Below are 25041 nucleotides of genomic sequence, written 5' to 3'. Positions count from 1 at the left end.
ACCAGTCTGCCATGAGGGACCTTGTCAAAGGCTTTACTAAAGTCCATATAGACAACATCCACCGCCCTTCCCTCATCAATCATCTTCGTCACTTCCTCAAAAAACTCAATCAAACTAGTAAGACACGACCTCCCCTTCACAAAACCATGCTGTCTCTCGCTAATATGTTCGTTATCGCTGATCACTTCCTCCTATCACTCACTACACACATCCCTCATCCATGCCCCAACCCTACCTCCTTCTGTATCCATCCCTGGAAAAAGCTATCCCTCAATTCACTTTCAAAAGGGTCTGACCCTTGGTTTGCCACAAGCTTTCTGCAGCCACTCAACCACACCCTCACCCTCTTTGATGCCCTAGTCCCCAATAAAACCATTACTCTCTCTCACCCTGGTAGTTCCCTCTTCTACGGCCCTCATCTCTGCTCTCTTAAGTCCATGGAACGCAGATTTGAAAGGACAGCTTGTTTAGCCACCCACTGCCAGATCTTGCTGGGCCACAAAAAAAACACAATCAGGTCCTGCTCTTACAAGATCATCCTGGAATGCAAAGATAACCCCCAGCATTTTTTCCTCACTGCAAACCACCTTCTTAAACTCCTTTCCCCTCCACCCTCACCTCCAACAATAATTGCGAAGAGCTCATGGACTTCTTTGTCACTAAGATCGAGATCATCCGATCAGCTGCCTCTTTCGCATCCTTCCCTTCCACTACCCACCTGGCCAAATTTCTTTCGATGCTCCCCCCACCCTAGCCCTGAACTCGCGTCTTTCTCTAGTTTCTCTCCTATCTCTCCTCATGCCCTCTCTGAGCTCATCTTGTCCATAAGACCCACCTCCTGCTCCCTCGATCCTATTCCCACTAAACTGCTGATCACCCAACTTGCCGTCCTGGTCCCCATGTTGGCCGATAATGTTAATTGTTCTCTCTCTTCAGGTATTGTCCCTCTCTCCTTTAAATCTGCCGTCATCACTCCTTGCATCAAAAAACCAACTCATGATCCCACCGTCCTTGCAAGCTACTGTCCCGTCTCCAACCTTCCTTTCTGCTCCAAAGCCCTTGAACATGTTGTCACCTCCCAAATCCGTTCCAATCTTTCCCAGAACTCGATTTTTGAATTCCTCCAATCAGGTTTCCACCCTGTCACAGTACAGAAACAGCTCTTCTCAAAGTCACAAATGACATCCTATATGACTGTGACGACAGTAAACGTTCCTTCCTCATCCTTCTCGACCTGTCTGCAGTCTTTCACATGGCTGATCACGCCATCATCCTCCGCACCTCTCCACTGCTGTCCAGCTGGGTGGGACTGCTCTTACCTGGTTACATTCCTATCTGTCTCATCGGAGCCAGAGAATCACTTGTAATGGCTTCTGTTCCTGCTTCTGCACTGTTACTTCTAGTGTCCACCAAGGATCTATCCTTGGGCTGCTTCTATTTCTCATCTACATGCTGCCCCTAGGTGACATCATCCAAAAGCACAGCATTAGTTTCCATATATATGCTGTCGACGCTCAGCTCTACTACACCACCACGTCTCTTGTCTATTCCACTGTTGCTCAACTATCAGACTGCTTATTCAACATCCAATACTGAATGAGCAGAAATTTTCTCCAATTAAATATTGGGAAGACTGAAGCCATCGTTTTTGGTATCCACTCCAAACTCCATTCCCTAGCCACTGACTCTATCCCTCTCCCTGCTAACAGTCTGAGATTAAGTCAGTCTGTTCATAACCTTGGTGTCACATCTGAACCAGGGTTGAGCTTCTGACCTTATATTCGTGCCATGGCTAAGACCACCGATTTCCATCTCTGTAAGATCACTCAAGTGCGCCCATGTTTAATCTCATCCGCTGCTGAAACCATCATTCATGCCTTCATTACCTCTCGACTTGGCTTTTCCAATGCACTCCTGGCTGATGTCCTACATTCTACCCTCTGTAAACTTTAGGTCATCCTAAACTCTGTGCCAATGTCTTAACTCTCACCAAGTCTCATTCACCTATCTCCCCCATGTTCGCTGACCTTCATTGGCTCCCAGTCAAGCAATGTCTTGATTTTAAAGTTCTCATCCTTTTTATCAAATCCCTCCATGGCCTTGCCCCTACTTATCTCTGTAATCTCCTACAGCCCTAAGACCCAATAAGATATCTGTGCTTATCTAATTCTGGACCTTGCACATCCCTGATTTTAATCACCCCACCATTGGTGGCCAAGCCTTCAGCTGCCTAGGCCCTGAGCTCTGGAATGCCCTCCCTACACCTCTCCACCTCCACCTCACTTTTCTTCTTTAAGATACTCCTTAAAAACCGACCTCTTTGACCAAGCTTTTTGGTCATCTGACTTAATATTTCCTTATGTGGCACTGTGTCATATACTGTTTTATAATGCTCCTGTAAAGCGCCTATTGCATTAAAGGCACTATATAAATCTAAGTTGTATCGTTGCTGTATTGGTCTTCCAGTTCTAGAAAAAATAATTATTTTCTTGTCCTGGGAATAAAATCTATTGCACACTGCGATCATAATTAAAAAAGAACTAAAATCTAGAAAAAAACAGAGTCCCGAGATTTACTGGGGTCGTGAAGAAAGTGGAGGGAACAATTTCCGGATGGAAACCTGGAAGTATGGGTTTCCTGGACATCCTGTAAAAATTAACAGCTGGACATTTAAAACATTTGAACGGGTTTCTCATCTGCTAGCCACCCGGATTGACAGGCTGGCTGCCAGTCAGGTGGGATAGCAGCTGTGAAGCAGATGCCAGGTAAGTAGGAGATCATGGTGGGAATCAAGAGCAGTGGAGGGAGATCATGGGGACTGATTGCAGGATTTCAGATATGGAGGATGGGATGAGCAATCAGAGATCACAAGGGGCTGGAGGAACTTCACTGGACCAGCCACACAAGTATTGTGGCTACAAGAATAGGTCAGAGGCTGGGTATTCTGTGGCAAATGACTCACCTTCTGACACCCCAAAGCCAGTCAGGGGTGTGGTGGAATACTGTCCACTTGCATGCAACTCCAACACTCAAGAAGCTCAACACCATCCAGGACAAAGCAGCCCGCTTGATCAGCACCCCATCCACCACCTTAAATATTCACTTCCTCCACCACCAACGCATCGTGGCTGCAGTGTATACCTGCAGCAGTTTGTCAACTTTTCTTTGATAGCACCTTCCAAACCCGCAACCTCTATCACCTAGAAGGACCAGGGCAGTAAGTGCATGGGGTAACCACCACCTCCAAGCTCCCCTACAAGTCACACACCATCCTGACTTGGAAATATATTGCCATTCCTTCATCATCGCTGGGTGAAATTCCTGGAATTTACTGCTTAATGTACTGTGGAAGTACCTTCACCACCACAGACTGCAGCTGTTCAAGAAGGCGATTCACCAGTGCCTTCTCAAGGGCTATTCGAGATAGGCAATAAATGCTGGCCTTGCCACTGATGTCCACATTCGATGAATGAATAAAAACATATTAACGATCGTGGAGAGTTGGTGGAAAGGCAGAAGAGTCAGAGATCACCAGGGGCTCAGGGAGTTGGAGATCGTGGAATCCGATTGCAGGCTCTGTAAAAGGGTCATCTCGGGAGGTCTGTTGCCCCTGGCCCACAAGTATTGATATAAATGCTCTTATCTCATGGATCCAGCCATTCTCACTTCCATTCACCTGCTGGGATTCCTGAGCTTCCTGGCATCCATGAATGAAAAACAAAAATGCTGTTAAATGGAGGCAACAGCCTCCTTAAAAGATTTTACTGAACAACTTGCCTCCTGAGAGTAGTTTGGTTGCCTGCCCCCTGACCTGGAGGAGTTAAAACCAGAGGTGGGCGGGTTGGCATTAGGCTTGTGAATTTACATTTTTTTAAACCTCCCACCCACCTTCAACTCACCCATCCTTGGGGGTTTAAATTCCCCCATAGTTTACGGGACGGGGTAGGAAAGTGTCTAGGTAGCTGAATTTCATGCTCTTCGATGGACCTGATTTGCTGCCTCCAGTCTGGGTTATTATTATCCACTTATTGTACTATAACACTCATCTTGACTATTGTCACTTCTCATACTCCCTTGTGGGTGTTGACCACTTTAACATGGATGATGTGGCTATCCCCCCAGTTCCTGGATGGTCATATGAAAACCTCCGTCATGAATGTGTAAACAAAGCAAAAATCCATTTTCAAAGATACTGACTGCAGCTGGGCACTACAGTTTAACTACAAACAGACCAACTGCCCACATTATATATTATAGTAGCACACTGTAGTAAAACGTTAGGTTGTGGATCTCTCTTATTCTTTAAATGATGTAAAGTTCATCACCATTTCATTGTCACCTCTAATTCATTTCCAAATTCTGGTAATTTTGCAAATGCAGCAATTGGAATGGTCGAATAAAGCTAGGTGATGTATTTATACGAAAACAATGTCTACTTTATCTCAAAAAGCCTCTGCAACTAGTCTTGAAGAAAATAAACATGTCAGGCAGAAATTTTCTTTGAGGAATTTTTTAAAAGTTGGATTTTAACAGTTTCTGTGGCAAAGATTAAATAAATACACCTATAATTGCAACTCAGAATACATTTCAGCTTTAGGTTCACATGAAACTAACAGTTGGAGAAAGTAAGTCTAATTAATTGATGACTTCTAATAACCTTCGATACCACCATTTAGCCAATGGAATAAAGTTGATTTTTCCTGAAAAACACTGATAAACTGATAGGAGTTAAAATAAAAACAGATAATGCGTGAAACACTCAGTAGGTCAGGCAACATTTATGGAGAGAGTAAGTTTTTGTATTTGGCTAAAATCATAGTATAATACAGCGCAGATGGAGTCCATTTGGCACATCGTTCCTATGCCTGCTCTTTGGTAAAGTGACTCAATTCTTCACACTCCCTTGCTGTTTTCCCATAGCCCTGTAATTCTTTTCCCCTCAAATATTCATCCCATTCCCTTCTGAAAGCTACTATTGAATCTGCTTCCAGCATTCTTTCAGGCAGTGCATTTGAGATCACAACTCACCATGTAAAAAAAAACATTTCCTCATGTCACCTCTGGTTAATTTGCTAATCACCTTAAATCGGTGTATCTTCCTATTTACTCTATCAAAACCATTCAGGACTTTGAGCACTTCAATCAAATCTCCCTCTTAACTTGCTCTTTTGAAGGGAGAATAATTCCAGTTTATCCAATCTCTCCACATTACTGAAGTCCCTCATCCCTGGTACCTGCACTCTCGCTAAGGCCCTGTCATTTTCCTAAAGTTGTGGTATCCAGTATTGAACAGAATACTCCAGCTGAGGTCTAACTAGTGTTTAATGAAAGTTTAGCATGACTACCTTGCTTTGATACTCAATGCCTCTATTAATAAAGCCAAGGATCCCATATGCTTTTTTTAACAGCCTTCTCAATTTGTCCATCCACCTTCAAAGATGGGTGCTCATACACCCCCAGGTCTCTCTTCCTGCACCTCTTTTAAAATTATACCATTTAATTTATCTTGCATTCCTCATTCTTCTTGACAAAATGTATCACTTCACACTTCTCTACATTAAATTTCATCTGCCATGTGTCTGCCCATTTCACCGGTCTGCCTATTTCCTCCTGATAACTGTTACTATCCTCCTCACTGTGTACTACATTTTTGAGTTTCATGCCATCTGCAAACTTTGACAATTGTTCCCTGTATACCATACTCCAGGCTATTATTCTATAGCAAAAACAACAGGAGTCCTGATACTGACCTCTGGGGACACCACTGTATACTTTCCTCCAATCTGAAAAAACAACAGTTCACCCATGTGCTCAGCTTTTCATCTCTTGGCCAATTTCATATCCATGCTAGCAGTGCCCCTTTAATCCATGGGCTTCAATTTTGCCTATCATTTTACTATTTATATGTTTATAGAAGACTTTTGGGATCCCTTCTGTATTTCCCACTACTCTATTCTCATACTTCTCCTTGGCCCTCTTATTCTCTTTTTAGATCTGTTCTGTAGTTTCTATATTCAGCTTGGATCTCTACTGTATCACCAACCTTACATTTGTCATAAGCCTCTTTTTTTCTGTTTCATTTTAATCACTGAATCTTAAATCATCCAGGTAGCTCCAGCTATGGATGCCCTTCTTTGCCCCCTTTTGGGACTGTGTCTACTCTGTACCCAAAACGCTTTTCTCATTGAAGGCCACGCAGTGTTCAATTATTGTTTTGTCTATCATTTTCTGTTCCAATCCACCTGGGCCAGATCTTTTCTCAACTTACTGAAATTAACCCAACTCCAGTTAATATTTTTACCCTTGATTGTCCTCCACCCTTTCTATAACTTTTCTAAACCTGATGATATTATGATCATTGTTCCCCAAATGCTCTCTTATTGGAGCATACTCTACTTGGCCAATTTTGTTCCCCAGAACTAGATCCAGCACTGCTTATTTCCTCGTTGGCTGGGAACACACTGATCAAGAAACTTCTGTTGTACATATCTCAGGAATTCCTCCCATTCTTTGGCTGTTACCATCCCTGTCTATATCAGGATAATTGACGTCCCCCATTATCACTCCTCTATAGTTCTTGCATCTTTCTGTAATTTGTTTGAAAACTTGCTCCTTTGTCTCCTACCCACTATTTGGTGGTCTACAGTATACATTGTAGCATACTAGCTCCTCTATACTGGATATCAGCTGGAAAAAACTGATTATTGGTATGTATGTAATAATCATAATGTAAACTCTTTGCAGGACACAAGTAATATAAAACATTTGTTCACTTTTGTGAGAAGATTAAAATCCTCTGTTTTCTTCCATTCCTCCATCCCCATGTAAACAATACTTTGCATCTCCCCAAGCTAAAACACTTGTTAATGAAATGCGTCTGAGCTTCTGCCAGGTGCCGAGCAGCCTGTGATGCACTCTAAATTGTTTCCCATTGTACACTTCTTCACAGTGATAGTGAGGCTGAGCTCAGGAACTCAGCAGTGTTAGGAGTCAGATATGCTTCCCATCATTTTGTGGCACCATGCTTAACTGTTCTAATACTTTGTCCCATTTGCAGCCCTGTTTAACTCACTATTGTTTTTATGCCATGTGTTACAGTTTTATTATGCAATAGATCTAACTATAGAGGCTTCAAATTGTACTTTAGGCAGTTTAACTGTAAATAGCCTGGCAATTATAGGCAAACATTTTCCATTCAGTTGTTATAAATTTTGTGGTGTGCCAGAAATAGCATTGTTGACAAAACCTGATTGATGGCATGTTCTACAAAGAAGATTTGACTTAATAATGAGAATGAAAGCTGAACAAGTCAAAATCCATCTGTGAATGATTGGAAATATTATAGTGTGACATGACTATTTTTTGAATTATGATTAGATAGTTATAAACTGGTGAATAACAACAATAAGAAAGCCACTTTATGTCCTTTGTAAGATACTCCAGTCATGTATACATATACACGTAGCATTAGCATTTGGTTTAATCTAATATAATTTGGGTTTTTGCTTTCTTTTTACTTGGCTTGTAGATTTCTACTTTAGCTAGAAATAATAGAATGGCTAATATTGTTCATTCCTAGGAGGCTTTAGGGTTTACTGTATCAGGGTACCATTTAGCTGAGTGTGAAGTTTTGCTTCTGCAAAAAGTGCAGGATGTTTCATTCATGCCTGTTGACTTCTTTTTGTCATCACATTGTGAAATGAGATTGTCTTGAGATAAGGAAACAGAGCAGAGGGGCTCTGGATGCTAGATAATCAACAGATTGACCACCTCAAAATTTTTAGGAACTATCTAATTTCTTGAGATGTTGTTCACAATGACACTTGTCATACCATAACAAATCAGCAAGGACAATGTGTGTAACTGGAGACCTATAAAGATTTTGAACTTTCTTTAATTTATAGAACGAGTTAAGACCAAAATGATCAATGAATATTTTATCTCTACCCAGAGAAAAACAGGGTAATTGCATTTATTTCTCTGTATGTCTGCTGCTTAAAGACATTGGGGGCAATCTTATGCTCTCCACCACCGTGGGTTTGGAGGCGGGGAGAGCATGTAATTGGGTGGGATGGTGGTTGGGGTCCCCACCACTTTCCCGCCTCCGTGAAAATTAAGTCCACGGCGCGAAGGCCTGGGAACAGCCTCCCTGCCCTGCTGCCAATTAATGCCCTTAAACGAGAAATTAATGCCCAATTAAGGGCCTCATCCTGCTGCCACTGCTGCAATTAGCCCAGTTGCAGGCGGGCCAGTCGTCGCACAGGGAGCAATGCATGAAAAACCTTGCATGTTGCTTGCCAGCTCCAGGGGTTGGGGGTATGGCTGGAGTCCCTCATTAAAAGGCACTTAGTGCCTGAACGAGGGACCCGGCATCGGGAATTGCGGGGGGCAGGGGGGGGTCGCTGAGAGCGCTCCCCTTTTCCTTGCTGCCAACCGCCCCCCCCACACCCCCACTACCCCATACTCCATGTGACCCCTCCAGCCCTGACCTACCTGTGGCCTGGGTCCAGCGCCGCTCCTAGGCCTCGAATTGATGCTCCACTGACAGTAGCCGTCGCCTCCATGGTGGCGCTGCTCAGTTAAAGAGCTGCCAGCATCTGATTGGCTGGAAACTCCCATACAGCAACACTCCCGTTGCCGGGGTTCTTGATCCTGTGGAAGGCCTGCCGCTGTCCAGTTAAATGCCTAATTGGCAGTTGATTCGGCAGGCCTCCCACAGAAAGGACGATGTGGGTTTCTCGCACTTTTGCTGGAGCTCGAGCCCCCTTTGCCCGGATAAAATCCTCACCTTTGGGAATGTCTGGACTTGGTTGAACATCATAAAATCATTATGTTGCAACCATATTTAGTTTGTCAGATTTAAATTGTTTTATTCCTGTGCAGGACACACTACCAGCAGGTTTCACCTACCCTGCCAGCCAGATAGTATTTACAGGCTTGTGATGCACATGGAACACTTCCTCTTCCAAGTCCACCTGCCTGTGTGAAATTAATGCACTTCTGACTCACACCGTCCCAATTAGAGATCATGAAAGAATGCAATTGGTCATTTGAATTATTAGAAAATAAAATAAAGACCGCTTCGAGCTACCAGCTTTAAATTGAGGCAGTTATACTTTTTATACAGTTATACAATTCTGACAAAAGCTCATCGACCCAAAACGTTAACTCTCTCTTTCCACAGATGCTGCCTGACCTGCTGAGTATTTCCAGCATTTTCTGTTTATATTTCAGGTTTTCAATATCTGCCATATTTTGCCTTTATATACGTTTTTGGACTGTGGTGTATGTACTCCAGATGGCCTTGTAAGAGGAGATCATGATCGAAAATTTGGATTTTGTTCGAGTGAATTTTTAAAAAAAGAAATAGACAGTAGTGTCAAATTATTAAATTCCCTTTTCCATTGCGCTCTGCCTTCTTCCTTATGACTGTGTGTGTGCTAAAACATATGCACACAACACAGAAATGAATTTACATGAATATGTAGATACTAAAGAAAGTTTTTAAAATTTTTATTTTAGCCAGTTGGGACAGAACAAGACACGACATTGGCAAGAGTGAAAGGAGAAACTGATGAACAGGAAGGAGAACTGCCAGCGAAATTGCACGAAGAATGGGAGCATGTCGAGGTACAATTTTTTGTTCTTTTTCAAATGAAGCCGTTCCACTAAACCGAAACAGCAGCAACTTCAACTGCCGAATCCAAATTGTACGTCTAGGGCTCATCATACTAGAATTCTGTTAAAACAATTTATTCTGCAGGAGATGTAATATTGAAGTTTTCCTGGGCAGCGATCAATAAAAGAATGTATTGTCAGGCCTCCCTTGATGTTTCACCTCAAGTTTGTGGCACCCCTTAAAATAGCACTAAGGCACACTGACAGGAAATGCTAGATTTAATTTCTGGTCTGTGTTGGGTTAGCTAATATCCTCAGCTCAGAGAGGTGACAAATTGCTCCTGTTTGCTATCCAGTGACCCCTGTTGGAAGTACTTGCGGGAGGACGGGTTGAGGCTCAAAAATCCTTGTCGAATTCATGTGAAGAATGGCTACTCTGGGGGAGGTATGAAAGGGTGAGCAGCTTCTGTATGGATCCCAACAAGGAGCCCATGTCTTCAGGGGAGGAAAAATGTAATGAAGGAAATTAGCAGATAATGAAGGAGTAATAGAAAAATGTTGCCTCACTTCATCTCTGGTCGCTTTGAAGTGAATCTATCAGAACAGACTGGTTTGTGCCACTCTAATCAGTCCACACAGTGCAGCGAAAGTTCATCTACTTTTGTTACACCACAAACTCCCTGGTAAGGATTGCTCAGACGCTCAGTGCTGTTACTGATGGGCCCGGGTAAATCCGCTTCACAGTCTCCGCCCCAAACCCCAGTGGGTTTCATCTACACAATGTATATTTTATGTAACTTTATAATCTTTTGGCAAAATTACTTGTAAAAATGTACTGATTCCATTGCAGGATCATACCATAAAAATGGTTTTAATTGGCTCAACTTGACATTCTAACTCAAGGAGATTAAGAAGAGAATATTATGAACGATGGACTTTGTAACATGATTATGTTTAAAAAATTGTGATTTTTGTGCAGGTCTCTCTTCAGGCATTGCAGTTGCTGGAGCTGAACTCACTGGTGGAGGGACTGAAGAGTCAGTGTCCACATTCAGAGTGCCCTGAGGGGAGCCCTAGAGGTGGATGGCAGCCTCTTCTCCTCCCTTTGAAGGCTCACTTGAACCTCCCTGCTCAACAGAGAAGGACAAGAAGCAGGGGAAATCTCCAGGCTCCTGTTCCTTCTCTCGCCTTACCACTGCTGCATCGAGCTCATGGCCAAGGCAATGCTGTACAGGTCTGCGTGCATCTTTGGAATCTGGCTCTCCATGAGAGTCGCCAACCTCTCAATGGAGGAAGCCATGCGCTGACACTGCTGAGACATGGCAGCAGTCATGGCATGGATGAACTCCTCCCTCATCCACTCGTGGCTGCGAATGGCATGTGGCATCTGTGCCATATGTTGTCTTACCTCTCTCTGCAACTCCAGCATGCCCTGTGCTGTCAACACCAGTGGCTCATCATCAGCCTGGGGCTCAGCATGGGCTTGGCCATCCACAGTTCTCTGACAGTCAGAGGCCTCAGATGTCTCAGTCTTAGCCAACTGCTCGAGTGTGCGTGTGGTGCTCTCACCAGCTTGTGACCCTGATTCTAAAGGCAGGTGGTTCCCCACCAAGGTGAAAGTATCTATGCCAGTGGAAGGTACAGAAGACTCACGGGATGGGTGCATCCTTTGAGTGTGCTTCCTCCTCAGAGGTAGATGACTGTCCCCCTGTTCCTGTAGTCTCCTGCACACGTTGACCTGCATGAAAGAACAAATATGTGTGCAGATCTTGTCATGTCAAACCATGGTGATGTGGTTTGCCATAATTAATGAGGATGTCGATGGAGACCAATCCTCACACTCTTGCTCAGGGACTCCAGTCTCCCTGTCTAAAATTGCATGGCTGCTCTGGGTCCCTGCCAGTTCTTAGGCTTCTTCCTTGACGGTGGTTATGGAACACAGACCAGGGACTACACCACCAGTCCGGGCTGTCTCCCTCCTAATGTGGGCTCTCTTGTCCTACAAGAGGAAGGATGGAGATAGTAGAGATTGGCAGAGAGATCAACACAAGAACACAAGAAACAGGAGCAGAAGTAGACCATATGGCCCATCGAGTCTGCTCCGCCATTCAATACGATCATGGCTGATATTGGGCTTCAATTCCACTTTCCTGCCCGCTCCCCATGTCCCTTGATTCCCTGCGAGACCAAAAATCTATCTATCCCAGCCTTAAATGTATTCAGTGATGGAGAATCTACAATCCTCTGGGGTAGGGAATTCCAAAAGTTCACAACCCTTTGAGTGAAGTAATTTCTCCTCACCTGAATGATTGACCCCTTATCCTGAGACTGTTTCCCTGTGTTCTAGATTCCCTGACCAGTGGGAACAATCTCTCAGCTTCTACCCTATCAAGCCCCTTCAGAATTTTGTATGTCTCATTTAGATCGCCTCTCATTCTTTTAAACTCCAGAGAATATAGGCCCAATTTACTCAGCCTCTCACCAGAGGACAACCCACTCATCCCAGGGACCAATTTAGTAAATCTTCGCTGCATTGCCTCCAGTGCAAGTATATCCTTTCTTAAATGTGGAGACCAAAACTGCACACAGTATTCCAGGTGCGGTCTCACCAAAGCTCTGTACAATTTTAGTAAGACTTCTTTATTCCCGTACTTCAATTCCCTTGCAATAAAGACCAACATGCCATTTGCCTTCCTAATAGCCTGCTGCACCTGCATGTTAACTTTGTGTGATCCTTGTAGGAGTACCCCAAGTCTCTCTAACAGTTCTGCTAGTGTCAGACCCTCGTCCCTTGGTGGGGAATCTGATATTTTTCACGCTGACACACGCTGTCAGTGGAGTTAATGGGGGTGAGCTATGGAGGACGGTGTCTTGTAGCTGAGTTGCGGCCATGCATCTGTCAGGATGAGGTCCTAACCTTGCCTCTCTGCCATCAATGTAATAGTATCGCCCTCCCCATGTCACGCATCCACCTGCGTAGTCACGTGCATTTCCCAAAATGGAGAGTGGCACAGAGCACTCACTTTGGCTGAACGCAGGAAATTGTTGACCACCTTCCTGGACTGGACCCAGATGCGCTGGGTGACCCCACAGCTGCTGATCTCCTCTGCGATCTCCACCCAGGCTTGCTTGGTCTGGCAGGAGGATCTCTTGTTGCCATCACTGGGGAAGAAAACTTCCCGCCTTTCCTTGGTAGCTTGGCGGAGAATATGCAGGGAGGCATCACTGAGCCATGCGGCCACCCTGTGTCTTTCCTCAGCCATCATTTACTGTCCTCCTTGGGGCGTGAGGGGGTCCAGGAACTAGTCATGCAAGCTTTAAAGCTGCACCAAGCTGCTGATGAAGCTAAGGCAGGAGTGAATGCAGGGCTGGCAGCTTTTTACATATGGTGCCAGCAGCTGCACCGGACTCATCTGACACCATAATCGGCGATTCTTATCCCGCCCCCCACTATGTGATTAATAGGGCCCTGGGTGTACAATATGCAAAATGGCCCCCCACCATAAGATAGTGGTGGGGCGGCCGCCCAAGTGACGGTAGGGAATGGCACCCATTATGGGGCACGCCACCAGAAACGGCAGCAGGATCATTAGATTCAACCCATTATGTGCAGATAAGCCAGGTTGAACTCCTCTGGCTATTTGTGGGGTTAATGTAGGGGCAGCTATACCCATTAAACAGAACCCTTATTGACTCAATCCTGATAAATTGGCTCAGTTCAGAGAGGAGGTTCAATATATGCGAAAGAATGATATAATTGAACCTATTCAAAGTAGCAGGAGTTCACCAGTAGTGTGAATACCAAAACCAGATGCTTCCAAAAAATGTTGTATTGATTATTGGAAAGTCAATGCAGTAAATAAAATAGACTCTTATCCATTCCCACTATTTGAGGATTGTATTGACAAAGTGGGGAATTCAGTCTTTATTAACAAAATTGACTTACTGATAGATTATTGGCAAATACCCTTGACCAACCAATCTAAAGAAATTTCTGCCTTCGTGACCTCACATGGCCTATTTCAGTGTATGGTCATGCTGTTTGGTATGAAAAATGCACCAGCCACATTTTAAAGGTTGACTAACCAGGTGATTGCTGGACTAAGCAATTGTGTTGTTTACTTTGATGATCTGTTGGTATACAGTGCCACCTGGGAAGACAATATTAAACATTTAAAGACTCTGTTCGACGGGTTAGAGGGAGCCAATTCGGTAGTAAACTCAGCGAAGAGCAAGTTTGCTAAGGCTAAGGTCACCTATTTAGGGCATGTAGTAGGTTAAGGTCAAGTATTGCCTAGGGAACCTAAGGTTCAGGTGAGAATAGACTTTCCAGTCCCCTAGACAGAAAGGGAAATACTGCGATTCCTAGGGATGTGTGGGTTCTACCGGAGGTTCATTCCTCACTTCAGTACAGCAGTAACTCCACTGACGAATTTATTAGAAAAGGGCGTGAAGATCCAATGGACAGAACCCTGTCAAATGGCATTTTTAAAGTTAAAGGCCATTTTAATAACACAATGACTCCTGACAACGCAGACCATACACTAAGCGATCGCGGACGTCATCAGTACATGCGAATATTTGCCAGCTTGCCAGTATGAATGTGCACATGCGCGCGCAAGCATCACCACACAATGTCGTCCTCACCCCTCTATAGCCACGATTTCCGCTTCCATTCCCCGAAACAATACCCCGCTCCCTCCTGCCATCCCTGCTTCAATCGCTGCTTTTAATTTCCCGCTGCCTTCCCTCAGCCATTCGCTCCCGCCCTCGCCGCTTTCCCCTCAGCTACTCACTTCCCACCTCGCCACTGTCCCCCCTCGTCTGATTGCTGCCTGCTGCACCCCCCCCCGAAGAAGTAGCGTGGGGGCCGGGGAATGAACCGTCAAAGCGGCAAGGTGGGGAGCAAGTGGCTGAGGGGTGATGGGACGTTGCGGGAGCGAGTGGCCGAGGGGGGGGAAGTGTGGCACAAACAGCCAGGGGTGGGTGGGGAAGTGGGGAGCAAGCAGCCGATGCGGCAAGGCGTGAGCGAGCGGCCGAGGGGGGGAAGCGGCAAGGGTGGGTGTGACTATCTGAGGGAAGGCAGCGGCGAGGCAGGGAGCAAGTGGCAAGCAGATGGGCGCAGGAGGGAGCGACGAAGAGAAGCTTGATGGCAAGAGGGAGCGGATTACTGTTGGGGCTGGGATGGAGGCAGTGATCGCAGCCATTGAGGGGATTTGCTTTTCGTGATAAATTGAGCAGCGCCATCTTTATTACTGGCAGCTGCCTGAGACGTCGCAGATGTGATGTTTCAGTGGATGAAGCTGTATTTGCGTATGTGCCAATACTGCACCACCTCATGGTTGAGTTGTCAGCAAGCGCAGCCTTTTAATAAATGAACCCATTCTAGTGGCACCAAATTTTTGCAATCTCTTTAAGGTAGCTATTGATGCCACTGAAGAAGGAGTAGGAGCAGTATTACTCCAGCATGATGATACTGCAATTGAACAACCAGCCAGTTATTTTTCTAGAAAACTCAAAAAGTACCAGACGAATTACTCCACGATTGAAAAGGAGACTTCAGGGCTTGTATTGGCCCTTCTTCATTTTGAATTATATGTCCATAATGGACAAGGGGAAATAACAGTTTACACTGATCATAATCCATTAAGGTTTCTGGAAAAGTTCAAAACCAAGAATGCCGGATTATTTCGGTGGAGCCTAATATTACAACCATTTAACTTAAAGATTGTACATGTTGCAGGAAAGGGCAATATAATTGCTGGTGCTCTATCCAGAATTTAAATAAAGGGTATAATGGAGGCAACAACTCACAACAATAAAATATTGTTGTTACGTGTGTAAAGTGTAAAATGTTAACAATGGAAATGTTTACAAGTTTATATGTGATTATGTTGTAAAAAATGATTACTACGATAATCACTTTTCTATTTTGGGGGGAGGGTTATCAACCTGGACTTTGTAACATGATTATGTTTTAAAAATCAAAGTGATTACTGACAACTTACGTCATCCGACTGCGCCATTCTGCGCGCATGTGCAGATTGGTGCCTACCCTCTGCGCATGCGCTGCATTCCGCAGTGCCAGGACTGGCTGGCGCATGCGCAGATGATGTCATCGCGTAACGCGGGCAGGTGGGGTTGGCACATGCAGATATGACATCATCGTTTAACGCGGGCAGATGGTGAGGGGATCCGGGCCGAAGAGAGCAAGCGTGGGGGGAGAGGGGGTCTGGGGAGTGGGTAGAGAGCGGGTGCGGGGAGAGTGTGGCCGAAGACCTTGCTGGTGGCGGGTGAACTCTCCTCCTTCCCCCGCTCCCGACTCCCGCCGCCCACCCGCTTGCCACACCCCCGACCGCTGGCCCACCCACCCGCCTGCTCGTTCACTGCCCGCTCGCTCCCTCCCTCCCCTCCCCGGCCCGCTCCTCCCTCCCCTCCCCGGCCCGCTTGCTCCCTCCCCTCCCGGCCCACTCGCTCCCCTCCCCGGCCTGCTCGCTCCCACCCCTCCGCGGCCTGCTTGCTCCCTCCCCGGCTCACTCGCTCGCTCCCTCCCCTCCCCGGCTCGCTCGCTCCCTCCCCTCCCCTTCCCGCTCACTCCCTCCCCTCCCTGGCTCGCTCGCTCCCTCCTCTCCGGCCATTGTGTGCTGCCATGTGTTTAAGTTGCCATCATGTGATTATTTGAGCAGCGCTCTCTTTAATCCTGGCAGCTGCCTGACGTCGCACACTGAGACGTTTTAGAAGCACAGGCTGCATTTGCGCACATGCCATTGCAGCGCCACCTAGTGGCGGCGTTGTCAGCAAACGCAGCTTTTAAAAATTGTGATTTAAGATGGAGTCCAGAAAGTCAGGTGACCTCACATCCACTCTGCTAAAGGACAAGACAGAAATCTTGGTTACCAGGACAACAGAGAAGACAGATCAAAGACATTCTTTTGTAAAACAGAAACTGCAGGGATCACACCTGAAGAACAATGGATTTCACCCACCCAAACTTTCACGTCGTAAACAAGGAGTCAGTAATTCTGAAGATACAAATGTAACAGTAATCTGTTAACACCTGGGAACAATGGAAGACCCAGGTGGCTCTGTGAAACCAGACTTCTGGCCTCTGCTTATTGGAACAGGACAATAAGCTATTGACTTTTGAGTCCAGATAAATTTAATAGATTTTCTGATGGTATGCAGAGTGTAAGAAGGGAACTCAGCAGTTGCAGTCTCAGAGCAGCTGGGAAGGAAGACAACCAGCAGTGGCAGCCTGTAGAGGGAGAGAGGGAATACCTGCTCTGGGAAGCCTGAGACATCGAAAGGCTGTGAAGAACTGAACCTTTTTTGAAAGTTGAAGCTTGCAGGGAAGCTGAAGACCAGTAGGATCACCAAGAATCGCCTTATTCATAGACGTCTGGGTAAAAAGTGCTCAGAGAAGTGAGTGAAGAGGGCATTGACTTTGAGAAAGGTCTGGAAGATCCAACCTATTGCAACTGCGAGGAGTTTGGAACTTTTAACCGCAAAGATTTCTCCATCAAAGAGGACTGTATAACGTATAAGCGTGGTGTGAGGTTTACAAGCATTTTAATTAGTAAAGAAAATACCTTTCTTTGTAATTTGGGGTATCAGCTATTTAAAAGGAACTATTTAATGAAAGGGTTTTCTTTTAGTTTAGTTGTTATCGTAAAAGTCTTAAAATGTGAGATCATCTTGTGTAATTTTTTTAATTGTTCTGGGGCTCATATCTCATATTTTAACATTAATGGTCTCACTGAGGTCGTAACAAGAAATCGGAAAAGGAACAGTTTTAAGAGCTTTATTTTGTTGCATAAAAAGATTAAAAGGAGATTTACTCTGCAAACTTTAGGCATATGAGTCTGATCTCAGATTGTTTGATGCTGCCTCAGACTGACAGACGTGGTAAACTACTTTTCCAGCAATGACATGTCTCACTTTGACAACAGAGTACGTTTTCTTCTTTGACATTTTTCTCCATCAGTTTTTCTCTTCCACCATCCTTCCCTGAAATCATAACAAAGGCCATGGATGCCAGGTGCCATCTAATACCTCACTCAAATGACCATAATTCATGTTCAAACCTTGGCAGTGAGGTTTGGCAGGATACTTATATGCGGACACATCAAGGCTGATCTCAATTTCTGTCATCATCCAATGTTCATGTCTTTCAGTAGGTAGTACTGGATGGCAGTCGTGAGCAGGGGCTTCTGACTCTATCCAACAGCTCTAGCTGAAATTTGCTAACTCCCTGAATAAATTTGCTGAATTAGTGGGGCAGAAGCAAAACATTAATTTTAAAAATGTAACTAACAATACCAGTGTAAATATCCCTTAAGACTTAACATCATATGATCATAAGAAATTTGAGCTGGAGTAGGCCATTCGACCCCTTGATGCTGCTCCGCTATTCTGATCTGATTGTGGCCTTAACTCCACTTTCCTGCTGGACACCCATAACCCTTAACTCCTTTGTAAATCACAAATCTGTCTAATTCAGCCTTGAATATATTCAATGACCCAGCTTCCACTGCTATCTGGGGAAGAGAATTCCAAAGATTAATGACCCTCTGAGAGAAGAAATTCCTCTTATCTCTGTTTTCGATGAGAGACCCTTTATTTTTAAACTGTGCCCCAAGTTCTAGATTCTCCCACAAGACGAAACATCCTCTCAGCATCTACCCTGTCAAAACCCCTCGGACTCTTATATGTTTCCATAAGATCACTTCTCATTCTTCTGAATTCCAGTGAGTACAGGCCCAACCTAGGCCTGCTTAACCTTTCCTCAGAAGACAACCTCTTCATCCCAGGAATCAGTGAACTGCTTCCAATGCAAGTATACCCTCCTTAAGTAAAGAGACCTAAACTGTACACAGTACTGTAAGTGTGGTCTCACCAATGTCCTGTACAGTTGTAGCAAGACTTCATAAGAACATAAGAACTAGGAGCAGGAGTAGGCAATTCAACCCCTCAAGCCTGCTCCACCATTCAATACGATCATGGCTGATCTCATCTTGGCCTTAACTCCACTTTCCTGCCCGTTCTCCATCACCCTTCAACCCATTTCTAATTAAAAATCTATCTATCTCCTCCTTAAATTTACCCAATGTCCCGGCATCCACCACACTCTGGGGTAGTGAATTCCATAGATTCACGACCCTTTGAGAGAAGTAATTTCTCTTCATCTCTGTTTTAAATCTGCTACCTCTTATCCTAAAACTATGACCTCTCATTCTAGAAGAATGAGTCCCACAAGAGGAAACATCCTCTCTATGTCTACATTGTCAATCCCCTTAATCATCATATATACCTCAATTAGATCTCCTCTCATTCTTCTAAACTCCAGAGAGTAAAGGCCTAAACTGCTCAATCTCTCTTCATAAGACAAGCCCCCCATCTCTGGAATCAATCTAGTGAACTGCCTCCAATGCAACTACATCCTTTCTCAAGTAAGGGGACCAAAACTGTACGCAATACTCCAGGTGCGGTCTCACCAATGCATTGTACAGTTGCAGCAACATTTCCCTACTTTTATACTCTATTCCTTTAGCAATAAATGCCAAAATTCCATTTGCCTTCCTTATTACCTGCTGTACCTGCAAACTGGTTTGCTGCAATTCATGCACGAGGACATCCAGATCCCACTGCACCGAAGCACTCTGAAGTTTCTCTCCATTTAGATAATTTGCCTTTCTATTCTTCCGACCAAAATGGATAACCTCACACTTATCTACGTTAACATCCATCTGCCACATTTTGGCCCATTTATCTAATCTATCCATATCCATTTGTAGATTTCTTATTTCTTTATTGCAGCTTACTGTCCCACCTATTTTAGTGTCATCTGCAAATTTGGCTATAGTACCTTCTATCCCTGCATCCAAGTTACTAATATAGATTGTAAATAGTTGGGGCCTGAGGACCGAACCCTGTGGCACCCCACTAGTTACATCTTGCCAACCAGAAAAAGACCCATTTATCCCAACTCTGTTTTCTGTTGGTTAGCCAATCCTCTATCCAAGCTAATAAACTGCCCCTAACCCCATGTGATCTTACCTTGTGTATTAATCTTTTGTGCAGCACCTTATCAAATGCCTTCTGGAAGTCCAGATAAACTACATCTACAGGATCCCCATTATCCACTTTGCTTGTTACAGCTTCGAAGAACTCTAGAAAATTAGTCAAACACAATTTACCCTTCATTAAACCATGCTGACTCTGATGGATTGCATTTTGACTTTCTAAATGTCCTGTTATTACTTCCTTAATAATGGATTCTAACAATTTCCCAACAACAAATGTTAAACTAACTGGTCTATAGTTTCCTACTTTCTGCCTCCCTCCCTTTTTGAATAAGGGTGTTATATTAGCGTTTTTCCAATCCACTGGAACCTTTCCCGTGTCCAGAGAATTTTGGAATATTATAATCAATGGATTCACTATCTCCACTGCCACTTCCTTTAAGACCCTAGGATGTAGGCCATCAGATCCTGGGGACTTGTCTGCCTTCAACCCCAATAGTTTGTTCAGTACTTTTTCCCCAATGATGATGATTGTTCTAAGTTCCTCCCTTTCTATAACCTCTGCATTACCTGGTACTATTGGGATGGTACTAGTGTCCTCCACTGTGAAAACTGAAGCAAAATACTGATTTAGTGTCTCTGCCATTTCTGTATTCCCTTTTATTAACTCCCCAGTTTCATCCTCCAATGGACCAACATTCACTTTAGCTACTCTCTTCCCTTTTATATACTTACAGAAAGTTTTGCTATTCGTTTTTATATTTTGCGCTAGTTTTCTTTCATAATTTACCTTTGCTCTTTTTATTACTTTTTTAGTAACCCTTTGTTGATCTTTAAAAGTTTCCCAATCTTCCAGCCGACCACTGGCCTTTGCAATATGGTATGCCTTAGTTTTTGTCTTTATGTTATCCTTAACTTCCTTGCTTAGCCATGGATGTTTTTTCTCTGGAATATATTTTAGTTGGGATAAATTTAATATCTCCTTAAACATCTACCACTACTCATCAACTGTCCTACCCTGTGTCTTCCTGCCCAGTCCACTAGGGCCAAATCTGTCCTCATGCCTATATAATTACCTTTGCTTAACTCCAGAATGCTCGTATGGGACTCCAGCTTCTTGCCCGCAAACTGAATTTGAAATTCTAGCATGCTATGATCCCTACTTTATACTCCATCCTCCTGCAATAAAGGCCAATATTCCATTTGCCTTCCTAATTACATATCTGTACCTGCATGCTAGCTTTTTGTGATTCATGTACAAAGACACCCAAATCCCTCTGTACCGCAGCATTTTGCAGTCTCTCTCCATTTAAATAATATTCTGTTTTTCAATTCTTCTCGCCAAAGTGGACAACCTCCCATTTTCCCAAATTATACTCCATCTGCCAATTTTTTCCTCACTCACTTAACCTATCTATATCCCTTTGTGTCCTCATAATTTGCTTTCCTACATATTGTCTTCAAATTTGGCTATAATACACTTGGTCCCTTCATCCAAGTTTATTAATATAGATCGTAAATAGTTGAGGCCCCAGCACTGATCCCTGTGGCACTCTATAGTTATAGTTTGCCAAGCTGAAAATGCCCCATTTATCCTGCCTCTGTTTCCTGTTAGTTAGCCAATGGACTATCCATGCTAATATATTACCCCAATACCATGAGCTCTTATCTTATGCAGTAACCTTTTATGTGGCACCTTATCAAATGCCTTTTCGAAATCCAAATACTCTACATGTACAGGTTCCTCTTTATCCACCCTGCTTGTTACATCCTCAAAGAACTTTGGTTTTACTAAAGAGAAATCCTGTTTGACAAATTTATTAGAGTTTTTTGAGGATGTAACTAGTAGGGTAGGTATAGGGGAACTAGTAGATGTAGTATGCCTGGCTTTTCAAAAGGCATTCGACAAGGTGCCACACAAAAGGTTAATAGGCAAGATAAGGGCTCATGGAGTTGAGGGTAATATATTAGCATGGATAGATGATTGGTTAACAGACAGGAAGCAACGCGTGGGCATAAACGGGACATTTTCAAGTTGGCAGGCTGTAAATAGTGGAGTGCCGCAAGGATCAGTGCTGGGGCCTTGGCTAGTTACTATCTATATTAATGACTTTGATGAAGAGACAGAGGTTGGAATTTTACTACCCCCCCAATGAGCGACTAGTGGTGGTGGGTAGGGTGTAAAATTGAGTGGGAGTTGAGGGGGGCCATTCCTGACTCTCCCTGTCCCCACTGCAATTTTATGCGAGATGGCGGCAGCAAGAAATGACCTGCCCACCCCAGGCCAATCAAGGACGTTAATTGGCCAATTAACTGCCACTTAAGGGCCTGCTGCCGCCGCCGCAGCTATTTTACCTTCGGTGGCTGGACGGCAAACGCCCCCAAGAACCCCGTCTGGTAAAACCAGACGGCCTTCTTGCGGGCTGGTGGGGGCACTCCTGATCAGACACCTTGTGCCCCATGGAGGGCTGCCCCTGAAGCCCCAACAACCCCCAATGCACAACACTTTCCCCCCCCCCCCCCCCCACCACACCAACCAACCCCCCCGCCCCTTGTCTTGCACAGCTGATTGTCCCCGGTGAGGCCCTAAATACTTATCTGAGTTCCAGGGCCGTCCTTCATGTTGCCTCTGATGGCTGGGTGTCGTCCCAGCAGTGGCCACTTCTCCAGTGGCGCTGCGGAGACTAAGAGCTGCTACCAGCTCCATTAGGCAGGACTTCCTACCTCAAGAAGCTGTAAGTCCTGCCCAAGACTAATTAAGGGCCTGGGGAGCGAATAATCCTGGCCTGGCTCCCCAGGCCCAGCGAAGGCGGGCTCGCCCTGACATTTTGGCTGGTGGGCAGGACTCCCGTCCAACGTAAAATTCCGGCCAGAGAATAATGTATCTAAGTTTGATGATGATACTAGGCTAGGTGGAAAGTTAAGCTGTGGGGAGGACACAGAGAGGCTGCAAGGAGATGTAGACAGGTTAAGAGAGTGGGCAACAAGATGGCAGCTGGAGTATAATGTAGGGAAGTGTGAAGTTATGCACTTTGGTCATAAGAATAGAAAAACAGAATATTTTTTAATAGTTGTGAAACTTGTAAGTGTTGATGTTCAAAGAGACTTGGGTGTGCTTATACAAGGAACAGGGAAAGTTAACATGCAGGTACAGCAAGCAATTAGGAAGGCAAATAGCATGTTGGCATTTATTGCAAGGGAATTGGAGTACAGGAATAAGGAAGTATTGCTACAATTGTCCAGGATTTTGGTGAGAGCACATCTGGAATACTGTGTGCAGTTTTGGTCTCCACATTTAAACGAGTATATACTTGCATTGGAGGCAGTGCAACAAAGGTTCACCGGATTGGTCCCTGAGTTGAGGGAGTTGCCCTATGATGAGAGGCTAAGCAAATTGGGCCTACATTCTCTGGAGTTTAGAAGAATGAGAGGTGATCTCATTGAAACATATAAGATTCTGAAGGGGCTGGATAGGGTAGACACTGAGATATTATTTCCTCTCGTCAGGGAATCTAAAACACGGGGCGCACAGTCTCAGGATAAGGGGCCGATCGTTTAGGATTGAAATGAGGAGAAATTACTTCATTCAAAGCATTGTGAATCTTTGGAATTCTCTACCACAGAGGGTTGTGGATGCTCCATCGTTGAATACATTTAAGGCTGGGATAGACAGATTTTTGGTCTCTCAGGGAATAAAGGGATATGGGGATCAGGCAAGAAAGTGGAGCTGAATCCTAAGATCAGTCATGATCGTTTTAAATGGCGGAGCAGGCTCAATGGGCCATGCTGTCTACTCCTGCTCCTATTTCTTGTGACCTTGTGAAATCTGATAAATTTGTCGAACACCATTTCCCTTTCATAAAATCATGTTGACTCTGCCTGATTGTATTATGATTTTCTCAATGTCCTGCTGCTACTTCCTTAATAATGGATTCTAGCATTTTCCCAATGTCAGATGTTAGGCTAACTGGCCTATAGTTTTCTGCTTTTCGTCTCCCTCCTTTCTTGAACAGAAGTGTTGCATTTGCGGTTTTCAGATTTGTTGGGAATTTTCCAGAATCTAGGGAATTTTGGAAGATTACATCCAACCTAGACCTGTAATTTATAACAGCCATCTTTTACATTCTGAAAACAAAACATGAGTGGGAAAAAAGGAGTTCCATAGAAAATAATGTGAATTAGACTTAATTCTTTTACTCAATTATCACAGATTCAATTCAAGTGACTGTATGTTCGTAGGCATTCAAATCAATATTAGTGCCATATTATACCTTGTACCACTTTGAGGCTGGGTCCTTTTGGTGTGTGTTTGAAAGTACAGCCCTTTAATCTAGCTTGCATTTTGTATGCATAAGTTAGATTAAATCTTTAAAGATGGTGAATCTGATGGAACATCTAATATCGTATCATCTAAAGAACAAGGCAGTTAATCAAGACAGTTAATTTAAAAGATGTGCTGTAAGCAATTATCACCAAAACTACTGCATAAATTATGTACTTTTCAACATTGAGAGATTATTTATGCTTAAATTGGCAAACTCACCGATAATGCATTAAGTGCTCTTGGTCCTCTCAGTGTCCCTTGCTTCTGTGACCCCTGCAGCTGCTGAAACCTCCCTTGTCAATTCTGCTAGACCTCGGGCAAGTGACACTGAGGCTGACTCATTTCACACTTTTGCACTCATTAATCCCTACGAGCAGAAATTAGTTTTAAGTTCCTTAGTTTTTAAAAGCATTTAATGAACTTAAAGGCAGTTTTAGCTCTCTGTGAATCTCTGGCTTCGTTTTTTATTTGTTCATAGGATGTGGGTGTCGCTGGCCAGGCCAACATTTATTGCCCATCCCTAATTGCCCTTGAGAAGGTGGTGTGAGCTGCCTTCTTGAACCACTGCAGTCCATGAGGGGTAGGTATACCCACAGTGCTGTTAGGAAGGCAGTTCCAGGATTTTGATGCAGCGACAGTGAAGGAATGGCGATATAGTTCCAAGTCAGGATGGTGTGTGGCTTGGAGGGGAATTTGCAGGTGGTGGTGTTCCCACGCAACTGCTGTCATTGTCCTTCTAGTTGGCAGAGGTTGCAGGTTTAGAAGGTGCTGTCGAAGAAGCCTTGGTGAATTGCTGCAGTGCATCTTGTAGATGGTGCACATTGCTGCATCGATGGTGAAGGGAGTGAATGTTGAAGGTGTTGATGGGGTGCCAATCAAGCTTTGCCCTGGATGGTGTCGAGTTGCTTGAGTGTTGTTGGAGCTGCACTCATCCAGGCAAGTGGACAGTATTCCATCACACTCCTGATTTGTGCCTTGTAGATACAGGCACTGGGGAGTCAGGAGGCGAGTTACTCACTGCAGACTTCCTAGCCTTGGACTGCTCTTGTAGTCACAGTATTTATGTGGCTGGTCCAG

The 25041-nt window shown here is 44.5% G+C and overlaps 1 protein-coding gene across 3 annotated transcripts in view; it reads left to right on the top strand.

The window, feature by feature from the left end:
- dlg2 (discs, large homolog 2 (Drosophila)) overlaps positions 1–25041 on the top strand; it is a 1345388-nt gene that overhangs the window by 343658 nt on the left and 976689 nt on the right. For all 3 annotated transcript variants that reach the window (XM_068033932.1, XM_068033931.1, XM_068033933.1), the window contains one exon: positions 9523–9630. In XM_068033932.1, coding sequence (XP_067890033.1) covers positions 9523–9630 — 108 coding nt within the window. The remainder of the gene's footprint in view (positions 1–9522; positions 9631–25041) is intronic.

Source organism: Heterodontus francisci, chromosome 6, assembly GCF_036365525.1.
Source record: "Heterodontus francisci isolate sHetFra1 chromosome 6, sHetFra1.hap1, whole genome shotgun sequence".
NCBI lineage: Eukaryota > Metazoa > Chordata > Chondrichthyes > Heterodontiformes > Heterodontidae > Heterodontus > Heterodontus francisci.
This window is presented reverse-complemented; position numbering and strand designations above follow the sequence as displayed.